The following is a 22613-nucleotide window of genomic DNA, read 5'->3' on the forward strand; positions in this document are numbered from 1 at the left end:
ATTTTTTCCAACTACAAGTAGAATAAAGGCAGTTTTCTAAAAAAAAAAAAAAAAAAAAAAAGAAAAAAAAAAAAGTGTTTATTATGCATTAGCTAATTGTAGCCACAACAACATCCCAGGTAGATATTATACCTACAGATGGGGCATCAAGGCTCAGAGAAGTACAGCAATTTACCCAAGGTCACATAACTAGCCAGCATTCACCAGTGGCAAGTGATAACAGACCTCTAATCTCCGTGGGTTCCACTTCTCGTCACTACAACAGAGAAGGGCCAGCTCCCCACTCATGCTCTAATTGCTTGGGCCAGGTAATTCTTTGAGTGTCAGTTTCAACTGTAAGATGAACCGCCTTTCGGGACTGCGTTCATTTAGTCATTCTATAAATATTTGTTGTACCCGAGATCAGCAAGGTAAGCAAGGATTCTGTCCTGCAAAGCAGTCCAGCGTGGGCACCAGACATGAAAGGACGAGTCACAGTCCGGTGTATACAGGCAGCCAGCCGCCTGCTTCTCTCCAGGCGCAATGCAGGGAACACTCTGCTCTGGAATTTCTGCCTGGTGAGTCACCCTCCAGAGCCTCGGTAAGCACCGAGCAGTTAGGGACAAACTGATCAAGATCAACACACAGGAAGTTTTTTAGGGAGAGATCTTGAGATCTTGTCATGGCACCTAGGGAGGAGGTTTGGGGGAGGGGATGAAGAAGTTGGATGGCTCTGCAGCCTCAATAAAGGCCTCAGCCTACCCAGGGAGGGAGCTCTGGAGTTGAGGGGATCCCAAAGAACTGTCCCACATTGAGGTGAGAAATCCAAACCTTTATACCCCAACATGGACCAGGTATTGAAGCAGTTTACCCCCAAGAAGGCAGCCTTGGGCCTGGGTGTGGGTGTGGGGAGAATAGGTGTGGTGCATCTCTGCTTGGAAGTCTTCTCCTGGTTCTGTACCCCTCCTTTTTCTCAGCCCCTCCCAACCCCAAAAATAGATCTAAGAAGAGGAAACTAATCTAGCCAGGGAAGGTTTAGCGAGAAATGAGGTGTAAACGCAGACCTGAAGGAGTGGAAAATAACTAGGAAGGAAAAGGAGAGAACATAAGGAAGTTTCTAGGCTGAGAGAGGGGCATATGCAAAGACCCAGCAGTAAGGGAGGGAGGGAAAGGAGAAAAGTGCCTCTTATTTCAGCTATTCAGAAATAGTCGAATATGGTCAGTGGGCTCGGGGTCCGGTCCTGACTCTGCCATTTACTCAGTCACTTAAACTCTCCACATCTCAGTTTCTCTGTAAATGGGGATAATACCTGCCTCCCCGTTGTTTTTAGGATGAGGTGAAATAACACATGCTTCATCAATATCAGTTGCTGTGTTTATTGCTCAGAAAATAATAATGGTGTGTTAATAAAGCACCCCTTGCCTAGAAAAATTATAGAAGAGGAATTAGGAAGTCGGCAAACTTTTCCTTAGTAACTAAACAACTTAAGCTTGTGGACCATGTGGTCTCTGTTTTAATTACTCAATTCTTTTTTTTATTATTTATTTTAGAGAGAGAGGGAGAGATAATTGAGAGAGAGAGAAACATTGATTTGTGGTTCCACTTATTTAGGCATTCATTGGTGGATTCTTGTATGTGCCCTGACTGGGGATCTAGCCTGTGATCTTGGTGTTATCAGGACAAGGCTCTAACCAACTGAGCTATCTGGCCCCGGCCTTAAGTACTCAACTCTTATAGTGTGGAAGGACCCACAGACCATAGATCAGAAAAAGGGCATGGCTGTGTTCTAATAAGACTTTATTTACAGAAACAGGAAGCAGTTCCATTTGCCAACTTCCCCAACTAAGATTATTAAACCACCAAAACAAGACCCTGTGGTTTGAGAAGAGATTTCAGGTCTCTTCTCTATGTACTTTCTCCCCTCACTTGGAACGTTCTCTGCACACACCGGTTACATAGATCCGCACTGGTTTACAAAATCGCATAGCAATAAAACAAAAAGTGAGACACAGCAATAGAATTTCCATTTGATCATCAGAAGATTTTGTCATTTCAGATTCCATGAAGTTCATGTACGGCTGTTTATTCTTCTTGAGATGATCCTGTGTCTAGAAGCTGAGGCTCATAATTGCAATGATGAGGAAATATAATTGTCCTAGCTTAGTCTAACCCAAAAAACAGAATCTGAGACAAGGGCTTATTTGCAAATAGTTTATCTTGTGAAGAATTCTGGGAAACTTGAGTGAGGAAACTGTGAGAGTGAAATAGGAAAGGAGGTATATAACCAATGCAATGGTGTGCTATTGAGCTGGTTACTGCAACGAGGTTTCAATACACTGAAAACCCCCTAAGGAACTATGTCTCAGAAATGTCCACCTGAGACATAGCTTGTCCACTGGCTACCATTGGTCAAGGGAGGTGTTAACTTTCTCCCATTTCAAAAATTGAGCACGTCAGGGTACTTAAGGCAGTGGAGAGGAAGTGCTATCAGGTTGCACCTGCACACAGCTGGTTGTGCACAGTAATGTATGCACATAATTAGAAATTTAAATAGAAAATTTTCTATGGATTGAAAAGTAAGTTTTTGCCCATTAGTAGATGAGTGGATAAAAAAGCTGTGGGACATATACACCATGGAATACTATGCAGCTGTATAGAAGGATCTCGTAATCTTTGGGGCAGTATGGAGGGACCTGGAGAATATTATGCTAAGTGAAATAAGCCAGGCAGAGAGAGACAAACATCACAGGATCTCGCTTTTATGTGAAATCTAAAGAACTTAATAAACTGATGAACAGAATAGATTCTGACATGGAAACATAGATCAGACTGACGAATGTCGGAGGGATGGAGGAGTGTGGGTAGGTGGAGAGGGAGAGTGTTACCAAAGAATTTATATCCATATATGCACAACCCAAGGACACAGACAATGGAGGGGAAAGGGACTGGGGAGGGGGATGGGATGGGGTGGAATGGGGCATTGGGGAGAAAAAGGGACATCTGTAATATTTTAAACAAAAATAAATAAGAAATTAAAAAGAAAAAGTCTTTCTCTCACCATTGACTCTTAGTCACCCAGTCCTCCTCCATAGCGACAATTTTTGTTTGTACTTTCTTGTATATCTTTTCAGAAGTAGCCCATGTATAGGAAAACAAATACTTAGTATTCCCCCTTTCTTTAAACCATTGGTGACATACTACACAATATTTACTGGACTGTGCTTTTTAAAATTTTTATCTGTGCATCTTGCTGATGTGTGTGTGTGTGTTTAGAACACATTCTTCTTTGGAATGGCTGCATAATATTTCATTTATGGCTGTACTTTAATTTACTTAACCAGTCTCCCTACTGATGATATTGGTATTTCCAGTAATTTTTTAAAAGTCAAATCAAAGTATACGTGCAGTCAAGTTCACCCTTCTAAGTGTACAGCTCTATGAATTGTGGTAAACATATACAATCGTGTAGTCACAGCCAAGATGTAGAAAATAGTTCCATCATTCCAAAAATCTCTCTCATGAGCCTGTTTAATCAGCTCCCTTCATTCATCCTCAGCCTGGCAACCACTGACCTGCTTTTTGTCCCTATACTTTGCCTTTTCCAAAATGACATATAAATTGAATCATACAGGATGTAGCCTTTGAGTCTTGTTCCTTTCACCAACACAGTGCATTTAAGATTCATTCATATTGTTGCATGTATCCATGGTTGCTCCCTTTTTATTACTGACTGATATTCCATGGTACCTATATACCAGTTAGTTTCTAACCATTCACCAGTTGGAAGACAATGTGTCGTTTCCAGTTGGGGAAATTATGAATAAATCTGCTATAAATACATACTGCCTTTTGCATGGACATAAGTTTTTATTTCTCTTGGGTAAACACCTAGGAGTAGGATTACTGGGTTGTATAGTAAATGCATGTTCGACTTAATAAGCAGTTGCCAAACAGATTTCCAAAGTGACTATACTACCAGCAAGACATGTACATTCGCCAGTATTCATTCTTATTGTCAGTTGTTTTTCTTTCAGTCATTCTGATAGGTAGATAGCCTTTTCTACTATAAACTGTGCTGCAGTGAACATTCTTACACACATATCCTTCGTAATTAGGTGGGAATGTATTTGTGAGGTACGTTCTTAAAACTAGAACTGGTGGATCAAAGGGTGTGAAAGGTTGATTAGGTATTGCCAAACAGCCTTCTGAGAAGGTGGGGCCAATTTACCCGCCTACTATAGTTGGGATGTAAGGCACGTTTCCCCACATCCTCACCAACACAGTGTATTAGCCAATTTCAGTACATTTTTAAGTGAAATTGTACGTTAGATGATTGCTGTGTATCTACCTCATAGAGTTGTTGGTGAGGACTTAAAAGTACAGCTTTTAGAGCAGTGCCTGCCATACAGAGAGTGGCCGTGGCTGTTAATTATTATATGATGACCACTACGGATCAGTCAATTCCATTTTTATTTGCCTCTCTCTCTGAGTTCATCATCAGTACCCTTAGGAATGCTTTTCTCTGAAGAGCTCAGACATTCTCCCTGAGGAATGTAGTTAATCCTTGTACATCTCTTCAGATGCTGGCCAGGAATTTCGGCCCTATGGGTTTTACAGAACAGGGAAGTGTCACAGGATAGGACCTTTCTTTTTTTTTTTTTTTAAATATATCTTTATTGATTTCAGAGAGAGGAAAGGAGATGGAGAGATAGAAACATCAATGGTGAGAGTCATTGATTGGCTGCAGCCCGCAACCCAGGCATGTGCCCTGACGGGGAATCGAACCCCGATCTCCTGGATCATAGGTCCACGCTCAACCGCTGAGCCCCGCCCAGCAGGGCCAGATAGGACCTTTCTAAGGTAACAGAACAGATCTGTGTCCCAGGTCAAAATTAATCTAGTTTGGAACAGAAATGGATTCTTCTAGGTTACAATGGCTTTCCAACTTTTTTCGACTGCTACCCACTTTAAGAAATACACGAGGAACCAGGATACACATATTATATACCCCAAACAGAAGTTTCCAAAAAAAACCAATATTCCTCTTTTCTGTTTATTCCATTCCATTAAAAACACATTCATTGGGGGTCCACTAATAAATAGATTTCAAAAGCTACTATGGGGTTCAGACCAGCAGTTTCAAGGGCATTGTTCTAGGATTGAGGTCATAGATACTGGCCTTCTTGGCCATACAACTGGAATCATAGAGCCTCACGCTCAGTTTCGGGTGCATTATTATTACCATGTTCCTTTTTCTTCATTCCCTTGGGATACTGGAGCTTCTCCGTTCATCAAGCATTTTCACAAACAGCCCTTGGGCTCCTTATGTATTGCCCAGTACTATCGAGTGCCAGTGGCAGCGAACAGGCTTTGAAGAGCAAGAGGCCTGGATTCAAATCTCACCTCCACCATTTGTCGGTGACTTTTGGTGAAGTCTCTTCAGTCATCAGAGGCTCAGCTTCTCCTCTGTAAATTGGGAGATAATAATAGAAAAGGAAAAAAAATCAACGAACTAACGTGTGTAAAGCATTTAGCACCGTTTCAGGCTCATAGTAAGTACTTCATACGATGGTTCTCCAGACCAGCAGCATCGGCGTCACCTGGAACTTGTCAGAAACGCCATTCTTTGGACCTCATCCGGATTCACTGAATCAGAATTTACTCCCCGGTTATCTGTTTTCACAAGCCTTCCTGATGCTTCTGCTGCACGCTCAAGCTGGAGAACCTCAGGCTTATTGCACGGTAACTATTAACAATTAGTGCCCGAGGCCGCAGAGGCCGGGAGTGGGCTGATCATGAAAGACTTACGGGCTAAAGTTAAGCGCTAGGTGCCAGCAGCACCCGGTACCTGTAAGGTCCCGACCTGCCTCAGCCCCCGCTCCCCCAGCCTCAGGCCCCGCGCCCTCTCCCGCCTCCCTTCGCAGCGCCCGCCTAGAGCGCAGGACGATTGTTGGGGGTCTCTCCTGACCGTCACCACCCACCCGTAACCGCGGAGCCCGGAAACTGAGAGGGGCGGGACTGGACGCGGAGAGAGCGGCGCGTTTATTGGCTACAAACCACGCCGCGGAGCGGAGCGGGGCGGGGCTGCGCGTGCGCACGACGGAGGCGCGCCCCTGGCGGCCGTTAAAAATGGCGACTGTCACGGAGCTGAAGGCTGGTGAGTGAGAGTGGGGGGCTTGTCAGGTGGAATGCTTCTGGTCTGCGGACTGTGAGAAGGCTGCGACGAAAGGAGGGCGCGCGGAGCAGGAGTCAGACTTTCCGGGCGGTCGCTCTGCGGCGTCAGGGCCTGCGGGGCCGGCTGATGGGGTGGCCGCTGCGCCAGGGCCCCGGAGGGAATGGGTAGTTCAGGGCAGTTTTTAAACCGGCTTTGAGTTGGAGCAGGAGTCGCAGAATCTGCAGGTACCTGAGCGGTCTACAGTCCTGCACCTTGGGCCTCTGGCGCATTTTTTCTGGACCCCGCCTGGAACCGGGGCCTTGGCGTGGGCCTTTCACGCGGGGCCGATGTTGACGGTATCCACAGACTCTTGATGGTAGGCACAGCCCTAAGCCGTTTGGTCGGTTGTCTCACTGCGTCCTAACAGCCTGGGAGGCAGGTCCCGATTTTCTGTCGTGGGGGGAAAAACTGGAGGTAGAAAGTTGGCTGGCCTGGCTATTCTGTCTTTTTTGGAAGAGTTCCACAAAGAAGAGCCTTTAAGCTGATAACATTTGCACACCGTTAGTTTTGACGCAGGTATCCAGACAGGTAATATTAATAATTATAGTTATGAGTGATTCAGCCTCATATGCCAGGCACTGCCCAGCCCCTTTGTTACCTAACTGACTCCATGTGACAACCCTGTGCCCTTTCCATACGTTAGGAGGCTGAGGCGCTGGGAGGTGGAACGGGCTCACCCTAAGGGATGTAGCCAGAAAGTTCTCACCCTAAGTGAGAACTAGATAATGCTGCTCCTGAGCTCAGGGCGAGATCACTGAGTGATTCTACTGCTGCGCTAATAAAGCCGGTTCCAGTTTTCAGGGAACCCCACGTGGGGCCTGAGCCAGGAATTCTTAGAGACTTGGCGGGGAGGGGTTGAGTCTCTTTGCGATGAATCGGTAACCATGGAAATGAATGTGTATTTGTGGCCCTGGGCTGGTGAACAGTCACAGGAAAGGCATGCCTCCAGCCGCAAGGACAGACGCCGCATCAGTCCACGAGCCCTCTCCCTAGGAGGCGCATGTCGCCCATCGCATTGCCTGCAACTTTGTAGAGCGCGAGATGCAAACCAGATTAAGAACCTCTTTCTGAAGGAGCTGTTGCGGCGCAGTGTGTTTGTTCAGCACGATAATAGAGGGAAGGGCAAAGCGACAGGGAACCCTAGAAGAATTCCTTGGGAATCGGGCGTTTGCCAGTCACTTATCTTACGTTTTAGGAGATTTTACCTTTTTTTTTTTTTTTTTTTTAAGCACTTTCACGTTTTTCCACCTCACTTGGTTCTCCCTCTGAGAGGTAGAGCTCATGTTGGAGAAGGCAACTGAGGCCCGAGCTGGCGACCTACCGCCGGGGTGGTGGCGAGCTAGGCTGGGTTTCTTAGCTCCGGCTTCACTCATTTCTCTGCCCAATTTGAGGCTGTACTGTGTGCAAATGCCAAGTAATTGGGCCGAGATCCTTGCCAGTGGAAAAAAAATCTTTCCATCTAATTTCCAAAGATGGAATTAGAGAATAGGGATTAGGTTATGATCCCAAGGATACAATAAGGCTATACCTTCCTTCTAGGGGCCTGTTACAAAGTCTGATTTGGTGATAACCATATATACGTACATACCTGCAAAGAGTTTGAGGGGGTGATTTTAAAATTAGGGGTAAGAAAGGTTTAAGTCTAGTCTAGATTATGTCTCTTTAATCATAGGACCAGGTTTTTGTTATTTATGAAAACTTAAAAAATACTTATGTTCCTGGGCCCCCTTTATGAATTTTCATTATTGTGTAGTTATTTGGTGCCTTTGACAGGGCGCAGTACGGTATTAATCTATATTTATTATAGCCAGTAGTATATGGCACTATATTATAATGCTCCTAGGTAGCATTTATTGAGCTCTTACTTTGTTCTAGGCACTGTGGGTGATATGTGTTGACTCTCTGCAGTTGTTATTTAGCAATTAGGGGCAATTTGAAAAAAGAAGGTTCTAGACCCCTGCAAGGATGGTGCCAATTCAGTTCTATGTCTTTACTATCGATACTAATACCTATTGCTAAATCTCATCACAACTACTAATATTTGTCATAATGACCCTTATTCATCAAGAAGTTAGGTTACATTGAGCATATATATCCTTGATTTCTTAAGATGGCAGTGATATACTCTGTGTTAGATTTCTGACTAGGCTTAAAATTTCAAAATCTTTTTGCTTAAGGAATTAACTTCTAATTGTCTTTAAAAAACAAAAAACCAAAACCCACCTTTTCATTCAGAATGAGCCATTCCCCAAGAGTTCTGGATATCAAAGGTTTCTATACAAAAGACAGGACATATTCCTTCCTTTTATGGAGTGTACTTGTAACCTTTAATCATTTTCTTTCTAGACCAGAGGTTTTTGGGGACACACAGAACCTGTCTGCAGTGATAACCACTCTTGAAAATGTATGAGACATTGAGGGTTAAGTTCAAGTCCCAGTATGCTGACTATAGTTCTAGCCCCCCTTTTTCCTCCACTGAAAAATGTGCATCAGACTGTAGCCTGTGCCAGTGACAACGTTGGAAGTATAAACTTGAATTTTCTTAAATGTTAAAATAGTAAATTACTCCAACATGGGAACTTTTTTTTTTTTTTTAAATATATCTTTATTGATTTCAGAGAGGAAGGAGAGGGAGAGATAGAAACATCAATGATGAGAGTCATTGATTGGCTGTCTCCTGCTGGGGATCAAGCCCACCCCCCCGCATGTGCCCTGGAGGGGAATCAGACCTCCATCTCCTGGATCATAGGTTGATGCTCAACCACTGAGCCATGCCCGGCTGGGCAGGAACTTTATTTTTTATTACATACATGGCTTGTGTTAGTGAATGTGGTAATTGTTCAGTTCATCACAATGTTTAGATTGAAAGCTGCTGTTGGGCAATTTACCTTTTAAACCATTTTCTTTAAAGTAAGCCTAAGAATGAAAAAATTTATTCTATAACTGAAGCATTAATGTTTTATATTTAACAGTTTTAAAGGACACCTTGGAGAAAAGGGGAGTCTTAGGGCATTTAAAAGCGAGAATTCGAGCTGAAGTTTTCAGTGCCCTAGATGATGAAAGTGTGCCCCGACCAACATTATCTCATGAAAACCTTCTTATTAATGAATTAATTCGGGAGTATTTGGAATTCAACAAATACAAGTATACAGCATCTGTCCTCATAGCAGGTAAGAGGTTATTGTTAGTCACCTGAGACAAAATCTGCTTATTCCCTTCCACCAATTCTAAGAAAGTATTTAGCCTGGAAATCTAATTCCATTACAAAACAGTGTCATCTCAGTGACTGGGACATAAAATCACACGGGCTCTTTCCATACCTTGAACAGGTTCTCATGAGGCTTGTATTGTAGGGAATATAAATAACTAAATAAGCACTAGGTGCATACTTTGAAAAATCATACATAATTTTTGATACTGAGAATAAACAGTTGTTTATATTTTATTGTTTACTGCCATGCCAGTCTTTTTTCTATGGATACGCTTTTAAAATGTGCATGTTTAATGTATACATATATATTATACATACATATTCTTTATTTAAAAACATAAAACATTGGAAATAAAGCCTCAAAATATTACTACTATGTATCAGTTAGGGATATATACAAATGCATGTAAAAGCATGGTATTTAATTTAATAGGGATTAGGAAGGTAAACTCCAAACTCATCTAGTGATAAGAGGGAGAGAAACAGTATTGGGGAAGGAGTGGGCAGTTAAAGGTAAATGTATCTGTTAAATTTTATTTCTTAAGAAAGAAAGTAAAAAAAACTGGAAAGATATATGCAGTAGTCAAGACAGGCATTACTTCTGGGCTTCAGGAAGAAATGAGATTGGGTGGGACGATGATCAAAGCACCTTGAATATATAGGGTGAGGCAAAAGTAGATTTACAGTTGCGGGTATGTGAAACAGTTTATTCTTGTATAATTATTTATTAATTATTCTACATAAACAGCTATAAACCCATTTTTACCCCACCCTGTACATCCTTTAATTCCCTTAAGGGTTTTGTTTTGTTTTTAGAGAGAGGAAGGGGTGGGGGTGGGGCCAGAGAGAGACGTTGATGCTAGAGAGAAACATCAATTGGTTGCCTCCCAAATGTGCCCTGATTGGGAATAGAACACCCCACCTTTCCGTGTATGGGACGACGCTCCAACCAACTGCGCCACACTGGCTAGGGCTAATTCTGTTAAAGTTTAATCTGTGCTTTAAAACTATTTCGTGTCTTAGAGGTGTATCTCATCAAAGAAAAGAAATCATAAAGTAGATTTTGGAAGAGAGAATGAATTCTTTGTGATGCCAGAACTTTACATTAACATCTTTTATTTAATATTAAGCACATCTTAACTGAATAAAGACTGATGGTTTTTGCTGGTTTAAGGATCTTTAATATCAGTATCTCCACTTTCCTCCATTTGTTATAGACGTCTGCATAATACCATTAAGACTAAGAAAAGAAGAAAATTATGAAAATATCATTAATTAGGTGTCTTGAATTTGAGCTTCCCTAGAATGAAATACAGTGACAGTCAAATTTCATATTAAATGCCTTTTTTTTTAAAAAAAAATTGAGGTATAGGTACCATGCATTATATTTTACTTTTTTCAGTATACAGTTCTATGGATTTTGCCAAACACACAGTTGTGTCACTACCACCATAGTCACGATATAGAACATTTCCATCACCCCCCAAAATTTTCTGTGCCCCTTTGTAGCCAACTTCTTTGCCTATCCCACACCCCTAGCAACCACTGATCTTTTGTTATCTGTATCTATCATTTGTCTTTTCCAGAATTTCCTATAAATGGAACCATATAGGATATAGACTTTTGAGTCAGCTTCCCTTCACTTAGCATAATGCATTTGAGATTCAGCCATGTTGATTTTTTCCTCCCATGAATAACATACCATTATGCCAGTTGATGGACATTTGGGTTGCTTCCAGTTTTGGCAATTATGAATCAACCTGTCATAAACCTTCACCAAAGGTTTTTGTGTGAACATATGTTTTAATTTCTCGTAGATAAACTGCTAAGAGTGGATTACTGGATTATGTGTTGTAAATATATGCTTACCTGGGTAAGAAACTGCTCAACTGTTTTTCAAAGTGGCTGTACCATTTTTGCCCTTCTACCAGCAAAGTGTGCGATTTCCAGTTGCCCTGTATCCTTGCCAGCATTTAATATTCGGGTTAATTTTATTCTTAGAATTATTGCCACCAAATGGATATTGGTACTATCACATGTTTAATTCACAGACTTCTCAGAAACAGACTTCTGAAGGCTAGCATTGTAGTTTAAATGCAGAAGCACTATTTTCTTAACCAAAAATTAGATTAAAAATGAATTTATGATAAACCATATTAAGTTAAATATTTAACAAAATATTGTAAAAGTCATAAAATCATAAGTTGGATCTGCCATCATCATTTTCCAAAATCTGAAAAATGTTTATACCTGGTAAATGTGTTTCTTATCACAACCATATTTGCTTAGACTCAGTGTTTTCATGATTTTCCCCCCAGAATCTGGTCAACCGGTGGTTCCACTGGACAGGCAATTTCTCATCCGAGAACTAAATGCATTTGAAGAATCAAAGGATAATACAATGTAAGAACTTACTTTTAAAATATGCTTTCAGATAGTATTGTATTGGAGTCATAATCTCATAGTGGTGGTTTTTATTTCATTTTAATCCAGCAGGTATTTATTTGAGTCTAGTGTGTATCTAGCACTGCACCAAATCCAAGGTATGCAGCAGTAAACTGGTCAGATGAGGTGTCTCTGAAGCTCAAATTCCCATGGTTTCAGAGGACAAAACAGCCCCACCTCTTTCTAAGGGACACTCCTCTTGGCTTCTTGATCCATCCTTTCCTTCTTCTGATGCTGTTGCTCTATCAGTTGTCTTCTTCCTCAGATTTAACTCTTCTGCCTCATTGCTTCCTTCACTTCAACTTAGGAATGTATTCAGATCTCCTCTCTCCAAAATTAAACTATCAACTTCCAACCCCAAGCTGCTGCTAAGATCTCCTTTTTACTGCTGCACTTAGTGACAGTCAACCCTCTGCTTTTATTTTATTACCCCTCTGTGGTCCTCCCTGCATCTTAAATTCTCTCCACACCATTTACAAAAAACTATGCTCTTAAAAAGAAGAGTAATCACTTCTAGTAGTTTCTTAGTTCTTTTCCTACTTCAGTGTTTCTTAAACTTTTCCCAGAGGATCCCTGAGTGGCAAAAAAATTGTCTGTAGGTACCTGGGAACATAGCTCAAAGCAGTCTTTTCCTAGCAAGAAATTTCTCTGAAGTCTTACATTTTCTCTTTCAAAAAAATTCACTGAATTTTTTCATTCTACTTCATGGTGTAATTGTTTTACCATAAAAATGTTTTTAATGACATACCAATTAAATTGAACTCTCACAAATCTTTGTATGAAATTGTTCCAGGATCATATGCCACCTTTATCCTGTAGTTTGTACCAGGTCTCTAGCATATATTTCCAATTTAGCAGCTCAGTTTTACTGAGTTCCTGCAGCAGTTTGTAATAGATATCAATTTTACTCTTCCTTACATTTTTTTCATTTGTCTTTTGTGACGGTCTTGATTTTCCTGTCTCCCTAATGGTGTTCTGCCTGTCTTTATTGGCTCCTTTGGGATTCCTTTAAATGTGGGCACTCCCCGAGTTTTGTACTTTTCTTCTTGTTCCCCTGCCCACTCTTCTAAGTATTCTTGAGCCTTTAATGATATTTCCATGCTGATGACTCACACAGTGGAGCCACAGTGCTGTAATGACCTAGTCTCTGAAGGTGCAGAGCGCTTTTACATAAGTCTTCCTTGATTCATTACAAGTGAATTTAGCCCACAGTTGGGGAGGGCAGTTAGACACCACCTTTTGAAGGGAAAGAAACGTCATAATTTAAACCATCACACCTGCTAATAAGTAAATAGATATCTTGAAAAACTAAATCCATTAAATTGTGTTTTAGATTATGAGATTGGAAATGAAGGAAAACATTTCTTTTGTACCTCTCTATTGTCAGCAGAGCAGCTTCTGTTTGTGCTAGGGCACTAATATAAATCTAAGGCAGCAAATTGTAAGGAAAAGAATACTGGACTTGGGGTTCAAGTATGAAGTTTGCTTACTTAATTTGATCTGGCTCTGCCAAGGCAACTGCAGGTGGGACTTGAAATTCAATAAATCTAGGAGCTTTTTTCATTGCTAATTCTTAAGTTGATTATTTTGTATGGCCCTCGAATGATGTTATAAATACCCAAATCGCCCTTGGCAGACAAAAGTTCCCCACCCCTGGCTTCCTTACTAGCTGAGGGATTTCTAGCAAATTCTCTTTGAGCTGTGATTTTTCTCATTTAAAAGTTGGGGATGATTACTATGACATCACAAGGTGAGGATAAACTGAATAGAAGCAGAAATGTTTTGTAAACTGTAAAGTAACTTTTTAAATGTTAGTTTTTACCCAACTCCTATATAGCTAGCATTTACATACCATTTAATATGTGCTAGGCACAGTTCTAAACATTATTAACTCATTTGGTCCATAACAACCCTACGAGGTAGGATCTACACTTATCCTCATTTATAGCGGAGGAAACATTTATGCGGCTGGGACATTAAGAATCTTGCTGAAGTCAAGTGGCAAAGCCAGGATCTGAAACCAGGTGGTATGTCTCTTGGGACATAAGACTTTCTCTAGGCAAGGATTTATTAATGTAATAAGTGTTGATTGAATACTTGTTGTGTATCAGACTATATTAGGTACTGAGAAATTTTATACTGGACTTTGGAGTTTAAAAGCCGAATTCCTGTGTATTGATTGAATTTGTATTTCAGTTTACATGAGATTTAAGTTGTTAACATTTCCCCCCCCAGGTTTTATAATTGTCTTTGGAGTTAAATAGTACTCTTAAATTTAAAAAAGCATGAACAGTTTGCAATTTGTATAATAACTGTGCAACTTTTTTTTTAAGTCCAGTGAATTACTGGGCTATTTTGGTGTCAGAGGCTACCTTTTAAAGCACAGATGTTTTAAGCTCTTTCTATTTATGCAAATTTAATTGATTTTGGTTTTCTTCCTGCCATAGACCCCTTTTATATGGGATTTTAGCTCACTTCTTGCATGGAACTAAGGATGGCGTCCAAAATTCATTTCTGAAAGGATCTTCACTTCAGCTTCCAAACCCAAATCCTGGTAGACAGCCTAGTGGAAAAGAGCAAATGGGTATGAGTTTTCTGAGATTTCTCACTTAGCTGTTAGCAAGTGTATTTTCTTTGTGTATATGTTTATCTTTGGAATAGTTTTGTCCAGGCTCTTGGGCCTTAGTCCAATCCCGCTTACCTCTCGGACAGTTTAAACCTGCTGTTTATCCCCCGCAGCAGCCAGAGTGCCTTTTGGAAAGCAAATCTCGGGGGAGGCACGTAGATGGCTGGACAAAAGTTTTAGGTAAAATTACTATACAGAAGTATTGAAAACCCTGAATTCCTTATAAATTTGTACTTTCTGGAGCAGCTTAGTCCTTAGCATACTGAACAAATAGCTTTTTAATGAATCTTCATGGTCTTTTTACTTTAAGACTAAAAAGAGGCCAAATTGTTGAACAGAGATAGAGAAGTCACAGGTTTATGCGTCCTTTGCGTTTTCAGGATACCTTTTTGTGGCACAATAGTAGGTATCTACAAATAAAAAAATCTTAGGAGAGTAGCCCATATTTCTTTCAGAATGCATACTCTTTAAACAAGCTGTCAGTTTTGATTATATCAGCAGTAGGACCTCAATTTGATCATCTGAACAAAGTGTTTTAGAGCTCAATGTGTCTTACTGTGGGGGAGAGGTGATCTCTCTTTTTAAGAAGGTCAGGTGAGGCTCAGACAGCTGATTATCAGAACAAATACAACTCTTGAAATAATGTTGAAATAAACTTTGAGGAAACATCTAAAATGTTTATTGCCTTTTGTAGTTTTCCTAAACTTCTATGAATAATATTGATTATCTTAAATATTAGCTTAAGATCTTTAGATCAAAAAGCTTGTGGCCTTTTTGAGGTCATTTCTGACTTTACTAGGACTTATCCTTCTATATATCTTAGAGCTGGATGGAACATTGGAAAAGAAAGCATTCCCAGCTAGTTATTTTACAGTTGAGAAAACCAAGACTAAGAGGTGAATGACTCATCTAAAGCCCATAGCTGATCATTTTTAGCAGCATCAACACCTCTGATTGCCATTCCTGTACACTTTGCCATTTAAAGAACAAAAAAACAAAAAAAAGAATATGGGGTTTTCCTAGTTCCCTTTTCAGGGATTGAATAAGGAATTGTCATTAGTGCCTGCTTTTTGGCAGCTACTTAAAAAGCAAAACAAAACACAAGTACATGAGTAAATCTCTAAACATTCAAATAATATAATGTAAAATGCCCTTTAACCCCTTCTTTCCTGCCTCTCCTTAACTCCCCTTCTATAGATATGGTACCTCCATTAGCAGCTTGGTGGGTGTCCTTCAGGACTTGCTGGTATCTGTGTGTTTAAATACAATCTATCGTACACTAGAAGTGAAACAACGCAGAGAGGATCAACATGGCTCCTGTGCCAGGATGACACTCAAATTTTTGTTACCCTTTAGGTATGAGGGAGAAAGAAAGGCTTTTCCAGACAAACAAAAGCTGAGGGAATTTATCACCATATGTCCTGCATTGCAGGAAATGAAAGGAGCTCCTCTACTTGAAACAGACAGATAAAAGTATACAACATTTTGAATAAGATGACAAACAGAAGCAGGAAGTTTTAACTCGATTTCAGAATAGGCTATTTAACACCTAATTAAAACATAAAGGTTAAAGTGGGGAAATATTTTTTTAAAAAGCCCTTTGTGCTCTGTAGTTTACCTGACTTCTCTGGGATTCCAGTGGTGAGTTCTCTCTGTTCCAAACCTCCCTCCTTCCCTTGTATATAAAAACAGTGTTGCTTACAGTTAATATTGTGAGAGTTTTACATAACTTCCAAACACCAGTCTCAAAGAAAAGTTGATATCTTGTGCCTGGGGACGGGATATAGGTGGTTAGAGACAGGAGTGAATAAATTCACATTTGTAACCCGTTTCACCTTCCTTTTGAATTCTGAACCATTCATTACTGCATTAGTATTCAAAAAATAATTAGATTTTAAAATACAGGAGTGGGCAAAAGTAGGTCAGACTCTGTGCCAAAGTGTGCTTGAGTATAGCAAGTAGACTACGAGAATGTGTAAATAATGAAGGCCAACAATTTGAGCACTCACAAGATTGTACCTGAGTTCACTGTGCCATTGTGACAGTCTTTTGAGTTAATAAAGCTATTGTAGTTATCATAACCTGCGTGTCTTTCCATATAAACAACTGTAAAGCTATTTTTGCCCACCCCTGTATGCACTGTTACTATACGTATTATTCTACATTTTGCTTTTTACTTGTCAATATATGTAGATCTACTTCTCCCTCATTTTTAACTGTATAGTATTCCATCATATTGCTAATCACTCTTTACTGATGTATGTTTAATTTTTTTGCTTTTACAGTATTACAGTGCAGCCTTACTAGTTTGTTCACACAAGTATTTCTTGTCTGGATGCCTAGAAGTAGAATTGCTGGTTCAAAGCATATGTGTATTAAAAAATAGTCTAGTATTGTCGTATTTTCCTCCCAAAAGAATTTACCAGTTTGTGCTTACCAAAAGTAAATGACAATACTAGTTTCCTTGTTTTGTTGTTACCAGTGGATATTGTACACATTAACACTTGTTAGCACAGCAAACCCATGACATTTGTATTTTCAGTCCCATGAGGAAAAATAGCCTCTTGAGAGATAACTTTTGTGACTTGTAAGCTTTTTATAATCAATCTCCTTAATATTCATGGCTAATGACTAATAAGAAAGTTGTAAGTAATAGAGTATTTAACTGAGTTCTCCTCAGATGAAGGTCATGGATTAACTGCTGGTAGCCTATACCACGGTGGACAGGGTCGACTGGGGAGGGGTGGAGAGGATGAGGGAGCGCATTAATTACTTTGGGTCCTTCCTGTATAAAGTGCCAGAGACATCAGAGAGTTGAGTTCAAGCCCTTGAAGCTTTGGGTGCCTATTCTATGGAAAGCTCTGTGGAAGACCCAGAAATGAGGATGACTTCTGAACCAATAGAACAGTGATTTTGCAAATTATTTTTCTTGATCATCAAAAATTTTCTTGGCCTCTTTGTGCAATGACTTGTGAACTGTCAGCCAAAAACTGCATTATGTAGCCCTGGCTGGTGTGGCTTAGTTTGTTGAAGTGTTGTCCCATGCACTGAAAGGGCACATGATGCCTGGGTTGTGGGTTCCATCCCAGGGTGTACAAGGGATGTTTCTCTTTCTCTCTCTTGCTCCCTCTCTAAAATCAATAATAAAAAAAACCTGCATTATGTTCCAGTAACATGTTTAAGCATTCCGTTTCCTTTCTCAACTCTAGCTTACTGTTTAAAACAGTAAACTTAAATTCTCTGTTATTTGAAAGTAAGTCCAAAGCACGCCAACATGAAAGCATTTCTTTTATTAAAGCTTTCAAAGTGCTGAAAAAAATGAAGAAGGTGTATGTAGACACACTTACCTTTGAAATAGTAGCCAATTCATTAGTGCTGCTGCTATTAATACTTGTTATATTGGAGGCAAAGTAGTAGTTGTTGCTATAGATTAAAGACTAGATACTTTATAATATGTAACATCATTATCACCTTAACTTTATGCATATATATGAAGAAGTATGTGAATAACATACTTCATTTTTTAATAATGCTTTTATAGAAAACCTAAAATGCTTGTGTTCTAAAGATACTGTGAATTTTGTTTTGTTCAATAAAGTTGCCTAAAATTGAGGGAAATTGTTTTTCATCTGTGAAAATTTACATTATTTCTGAGCATGATCAGCTATGTCTGGACTAACTAATAAGACCGTGTATACAATCAAATTGTCTTTAGAATTAGAAAATCCAATATGTGTTTTTGGTGCTAAAATTACATGTTTCTAACAACTTGTCTAAAATTTGTATTTTTCTCATGTTATGAAAATTATCATTTAAAAAGGTTATTTTTTTCAGTTGTAAAAAGTGAGGAATTGGGGGAGTTTCACACTTTCTTAGGAATTTAGTTTGTGCATTGCACTTTGGTCACATTGTATATTAAGTGTCTTAGTTTCTTTTAATCTAGAGTACTTTTGTGCTCTACTTTTTCCCCCATTACAAAAGAAGTGACTAGGGCCCCTTCTTTACTATGGCTGGAGCACAGTGAGTGGTCACAGGGCTCTGGGCTCCTCTGAACTCTGAAGGAACTTTATTGTTTTGGCTGAAGAACTTTGTCTACAAATTCTTGGATAGTTTTCTGATTTGGGCAGGAAATTGTAAATGATGCTAGTTTTTCTTCTTGCCACAAGAGGGTGCTACTGGGAGGTATTTCTAGTGGAAGAAAGGTTTATTTTTTTCTTTTTGATTGAAGAGCTTTGACATCCCTCAAAATGCTAATTAAACACTCTGTCCTTTATTGTGAATTCCATTCTTTACATATAACATGAGAGAAGTTTGTAGCTATTTTATGGGTTTACTCCAGGGGGTACTCTATTCATTTAAAAAAAAAGCCAAGAAACTTCTGAGTAATTAGAGTCCCTAGTACAAAACATTTCTGATATTTTTCAGTAGTGTTTAAAAAGTTGTGAGCTTTTTTCATTGTCCTAAGCAGTCTGAAGAACTCATTCAAGCCCTGGCTGGCTTGGCTCAGTGGTTAGAGCATTGGCCCATGGACTGAAAAGTCCCGGGTTTGATTCCAGCCAAGGGCATGTACCTTGGTTGCAGGCTTGATCCCTGGCCCTGGTTGGGGTGAGTGTGGAGGCAACCAATCGATGTATTTCTCTGTCTCTTCCCCTTCTACTCTCTCTGAAAAGCAATGGAAAAAATATTCTCGGGTGAGGATAAATAAAGAACAAACTCATACAATATTAAATATATAACATCCTGAAATATATGTAGTTGTGTCTGCCTACTGCCTATTTTAACTTGGGATAAGCATTGACATTCATTTCTGTTAATTTCAGATGACCACCTAAGAAAAGAGAAGGGGAAAAATGCTAATATCGAAGATCTTCATATTTCTCAAGCTGTGAAGAGATGACATTTTCATTTGGGGCATCTTTTATCTTAAAATTGTATGTATTAAATAACTTATTTATTTTCTCGTTGCCAAAACGCATCACAATTATTTGTACTTTGTACAAATTTGAGTTTCTGCAAAATATTTAGTCTTTCGTGCTTTAGTGCATTTGTGAATAAAAGCTAACTCTGTCACCTAGGTTACTGGATTTGACTTGAAAGAAAATGTATTGTTTTTAGGAAGTATTTTAAAGGTCCTTAGATTTGTGAGAAATGGAAAGTCTTTGTAGTATCCTATACATTCTTCTAAAAAAAACAAACCCAGGTCTGTAGAGCCATATCATCTGCTCTTTAGCATGGCTCATTAAGTAAATTTCCTTCAGGCTGGAATTATGTGGATTTGTAGAAAAATTCATGTTTTTTAAATAACACTAAAGCCAGAAAAAATTATAAGTTCTTTTTTGATTACCCATTTTTTCAGATAACCATTTATAATTAGATTAAAATATCTGAATTACTATCTGAAATTGAACTTTTAAACTAGGTAACAATGTACTTTTTCTTTCCTTAGATCATTTTGGCTTCTACTGGAAGATTTAATTAAAATGTAGAGGGGGAACTAATTCTTTTAATTTTGCTGTAAGTGAAACAAAGAGTTTATTTGATTACATGAAGAATGTGGAATCAGCCTGAAGAGACAGGCTTTAGGAGAATACCAGAAAGTACCTTTTAAAAGATGGCATTGTTTAACCTCTATGTGGCCTTCAGTTGTGCAATTATAAGATGAGCTATGAAAGGGCCAACCCCTAGTTATTTGGGCTCTGAAAGTCTTATTAAATGTCAGTTTTTATTCTTGGGGTAGAAAAATAGTAAGAACTATCATAGTGCTATCTCTAAAATGCTGCTTTGATATTTATTAAGATATTTTTATAATGTGGAGTCTACAGACTGATTTCACTGAAAACTGACTTACAGTAGCAGAACCTGACTGGCAAAAGTCATAGGTATATTCAGAGCACAACTGCATGGGCACCTGGATACCGACAACATTTAGCTTAAACATCTTCCACGGGAGAAGTGATCAGGGCTGTAGTTGGCAAAATTGGCATTCTCGTTATGGTATTGACCCTGTGCTACTTTGGAAATTATTGAAACTTTTGATTTTATATTTGGTGCTAGTCAGTGTTTAGTCCTTACACATTAACCAAGAATTTTTATCTGAATACAGAAAAATATTAAAGAAATCCCCTTAAACCATACTTTACAAGTCAAAGGATTTTAAGAAGCCCTATTGGTGGGCTAAAATTATATAGGTGTAGAAATATTATAAGGGTTCATTTCTATTTTTTATTATTATTATTTTTGTTAATCCTCACTTGAGGATATTTTTTCCATTGATTTTTAGAGAGAGTGGAAGGGAGGGAGGGGGAGAGAGAGAGAGAGAGAAACATCGATGTGAGAGAGATACATCAATTGGTTGCCTCCCGCATGTGCCCTGACTGGGGCTGGGAATGAACCTGCAACCCAGGTATGTGCCCTTGACCAGGAATTGAACCTGTGACCCTTTGGTGCTCAGGCAGTCGCTCTACCACTGAGCAACACCAGCCAGGGCTCAGTCCCATTTTTTAAAAGAAATCTATAGTATCTGATTAAAATTATGATTTCTATTATATGTGGGAATATAAATATCTGAAGTTTTCTCAGACGACTTGGTTTACATACAAAGGTGTTGGCAGTGGACACTTAAGTTTACCTCAGGAATTGCAATCATGCAGCACTAGATTAAGAAAAAATGCCAGAGTTTAGCATACTGATGTAAAATTAAATTATCAAAATAGAAGCTAAACAGAATTGTCACGTGTAGTTCATTGTGGTTTTATGTGCATTATTCTGTAACTTGTATGTACCTAAGCAACTTTTATACTTTCGATGTATCATTTAATAAAAAAACGTTAAGTGATTCACCTTTGTGCAAAGGTGGTTTTTGTGATTGTTCTGTCATCAAAGATATAGACCAGAACCTGGCAACAACTCTCCAGACCTTCCTTCGGGATCTCCAGCAGCCTAGTTGACGAGGGTAGAGTCAGGTTGAGGAAGGGGAACTTCTCATGTATGTGCACTTGGCATCAGCCATCTCACCTCAGAACAAACCCTTCATAGGGTGGCTGGTGGTGTCAGTCTCTAGGAGGGGCAGTATAAAAGTCGATGGGGCCATATATGTTGTTTTTTATTTACATTTTTTTAATCCTTGAGGTTTTTTTTCCATTGCTTTTCAGAGAGGGGGCTGGTGGAGAGAGACACAGAGAGAGAGAAACATCGATTGGTTGCCTACCGTAGGCACCCCAACCTGGGCCAGGGATTGGGCTGGGCCCAGGGATCCAGCCTGCAACCAAGGTACATACCTTTGATCAGAATCGAACCCAGGACCCTTCAGTCCGAGGGCTGACACTCTAACCACTGAGCCAAACTGGCTAGGGCTGTTTAGTATTAATTTTTATGTTTGGAAAGGAAAAAACTACCTATTTTCAAAATATTATGAGAGTCCAGCCAGGCTTGGCTCAGCGGTTGAGCGTCGACCTAGGATCCAGGCGATCAGGGTTTGATTCCCGGTCAGGGCACATGCCTGGGTTGCAGGCTCCATCCCCAGCAGGAGGCGTGCAGGAGGCAGCGATCAATGACTCTCTTATCATTGATGTTTCTATCTCTCTCCCTCTCCTTTCCTCTCTCTGAAATCAATCAAGATATATATATATTTTTAAATATTATGAGATTTTTATGATTATCCACAAAGGAGGAACTTGGGCTAAGAAAATCTGCTCCAGAAATTCCTATACTTGGGATTTTTCAACACTGTCAACTAATTTATAAACCAGTAGTTTAAAAAGATAATGGGCTGAAACATTTAAAAGATAAAGGAAAGACAAATATAAATATAGAGAACCTATCAAACTATTCTCATAGATTCATAAACTAAATTAGTACATCAGTGCTGGCGGTTTTCATGGCATTGTTGGGAGACATCTTCTAGAAATGCAAGGGAAAAGTTGGTTTACACAAAAATAGTATGCAAATTGGAACTAAAGAGGGATTTAGGAAAAGCGGAAATTTAAAACTTGGGGAATCTAAAAATTCAAAGCAGGAGCAGAGTGGCTCTTGAAGATGATAAATTTAAGCTCCGCATATATGTTTGCATAGAATAAACTAATAGCTTTATAATTATGTGCAAGAACACATTTGTATATGACTCACATGCCTGTATGAT

At 39.4% G+C, this 22613-nt stretch overlaps 1 protein-coding gene and 1 non-coding gene across 2 annotated transcripts; both read left to right on the forward strand.

The window, feature by feature from the left end:
* Positions 1 to 6109: 6109 nt before the first annotated feature.
* On the forward strand, positions 6110 to 21311 carry CEP20 (centrosomal protein 20). Its single transcript, XM_016196253.2, has 5 exons — positions 6110 to 6137; positions 9167 to 9364; positions 11724 to 11808; positions 14298 to 14434; positions 19297 to 21311. Exons 1-5 carry the CDS (start codon positions 6110 to 6112, stop codon positions 19371 to 19373), a joined length of 525 nt encoding a protein of 174 aa, XP_016051739.2. The 3' UTR covers positions 19374 to 21311.
* Positions 15733 to 15838, forward strand: LOC148093539 (U6 spliceosomal RNA). The gene has a single exon (XR_015714348.1). It is a non-coding gene; the product is annotated as a U6 spliceosomal RNA (small nuclear RNA).
* Positions 21312 to 22613: the final 1302 nt, after the last annotated feature.

Source organism: Miniopterus natalensis, chromosome 3, assembly GCF_054644295.1.
Source record: "Miniopterus natalensis isolate mMinNat1 chromosome 3, mMinNat1.hap1, whole genome shotgun sequence".
In the NCBI taxonomy this organism is placed as follows: Eukaryota; Metazoa; Chordata; class Mammalia; order Chiroptera; family Miniopteridae; genus Miniopterus; species Miniopterus natalensis.

Excerpts from the sequence above, each read along its gene's own strand:
- CEP20 (XM_016196253.2), top strand. The coding sequence starts at position 6,110 with ATGGCGACTGTCACGGAGCTGAAGGCTG. Across the intron at positions 11,809-14,297 it reads GAATCAAAGGATAATACAAT|ACCCCTTTTATATGGGATTT; the intron begins GTAAGAACTTAC and ends TTCCTGCCATAG. Across the intron at positions 14,435-19,296 it reads TAGTGGAAAAGAGCAAATGG|ATGACCACCTAAGAAAAGAG; the intron begins GTATGAGTTTTC and ends TGTTAATTTCAG.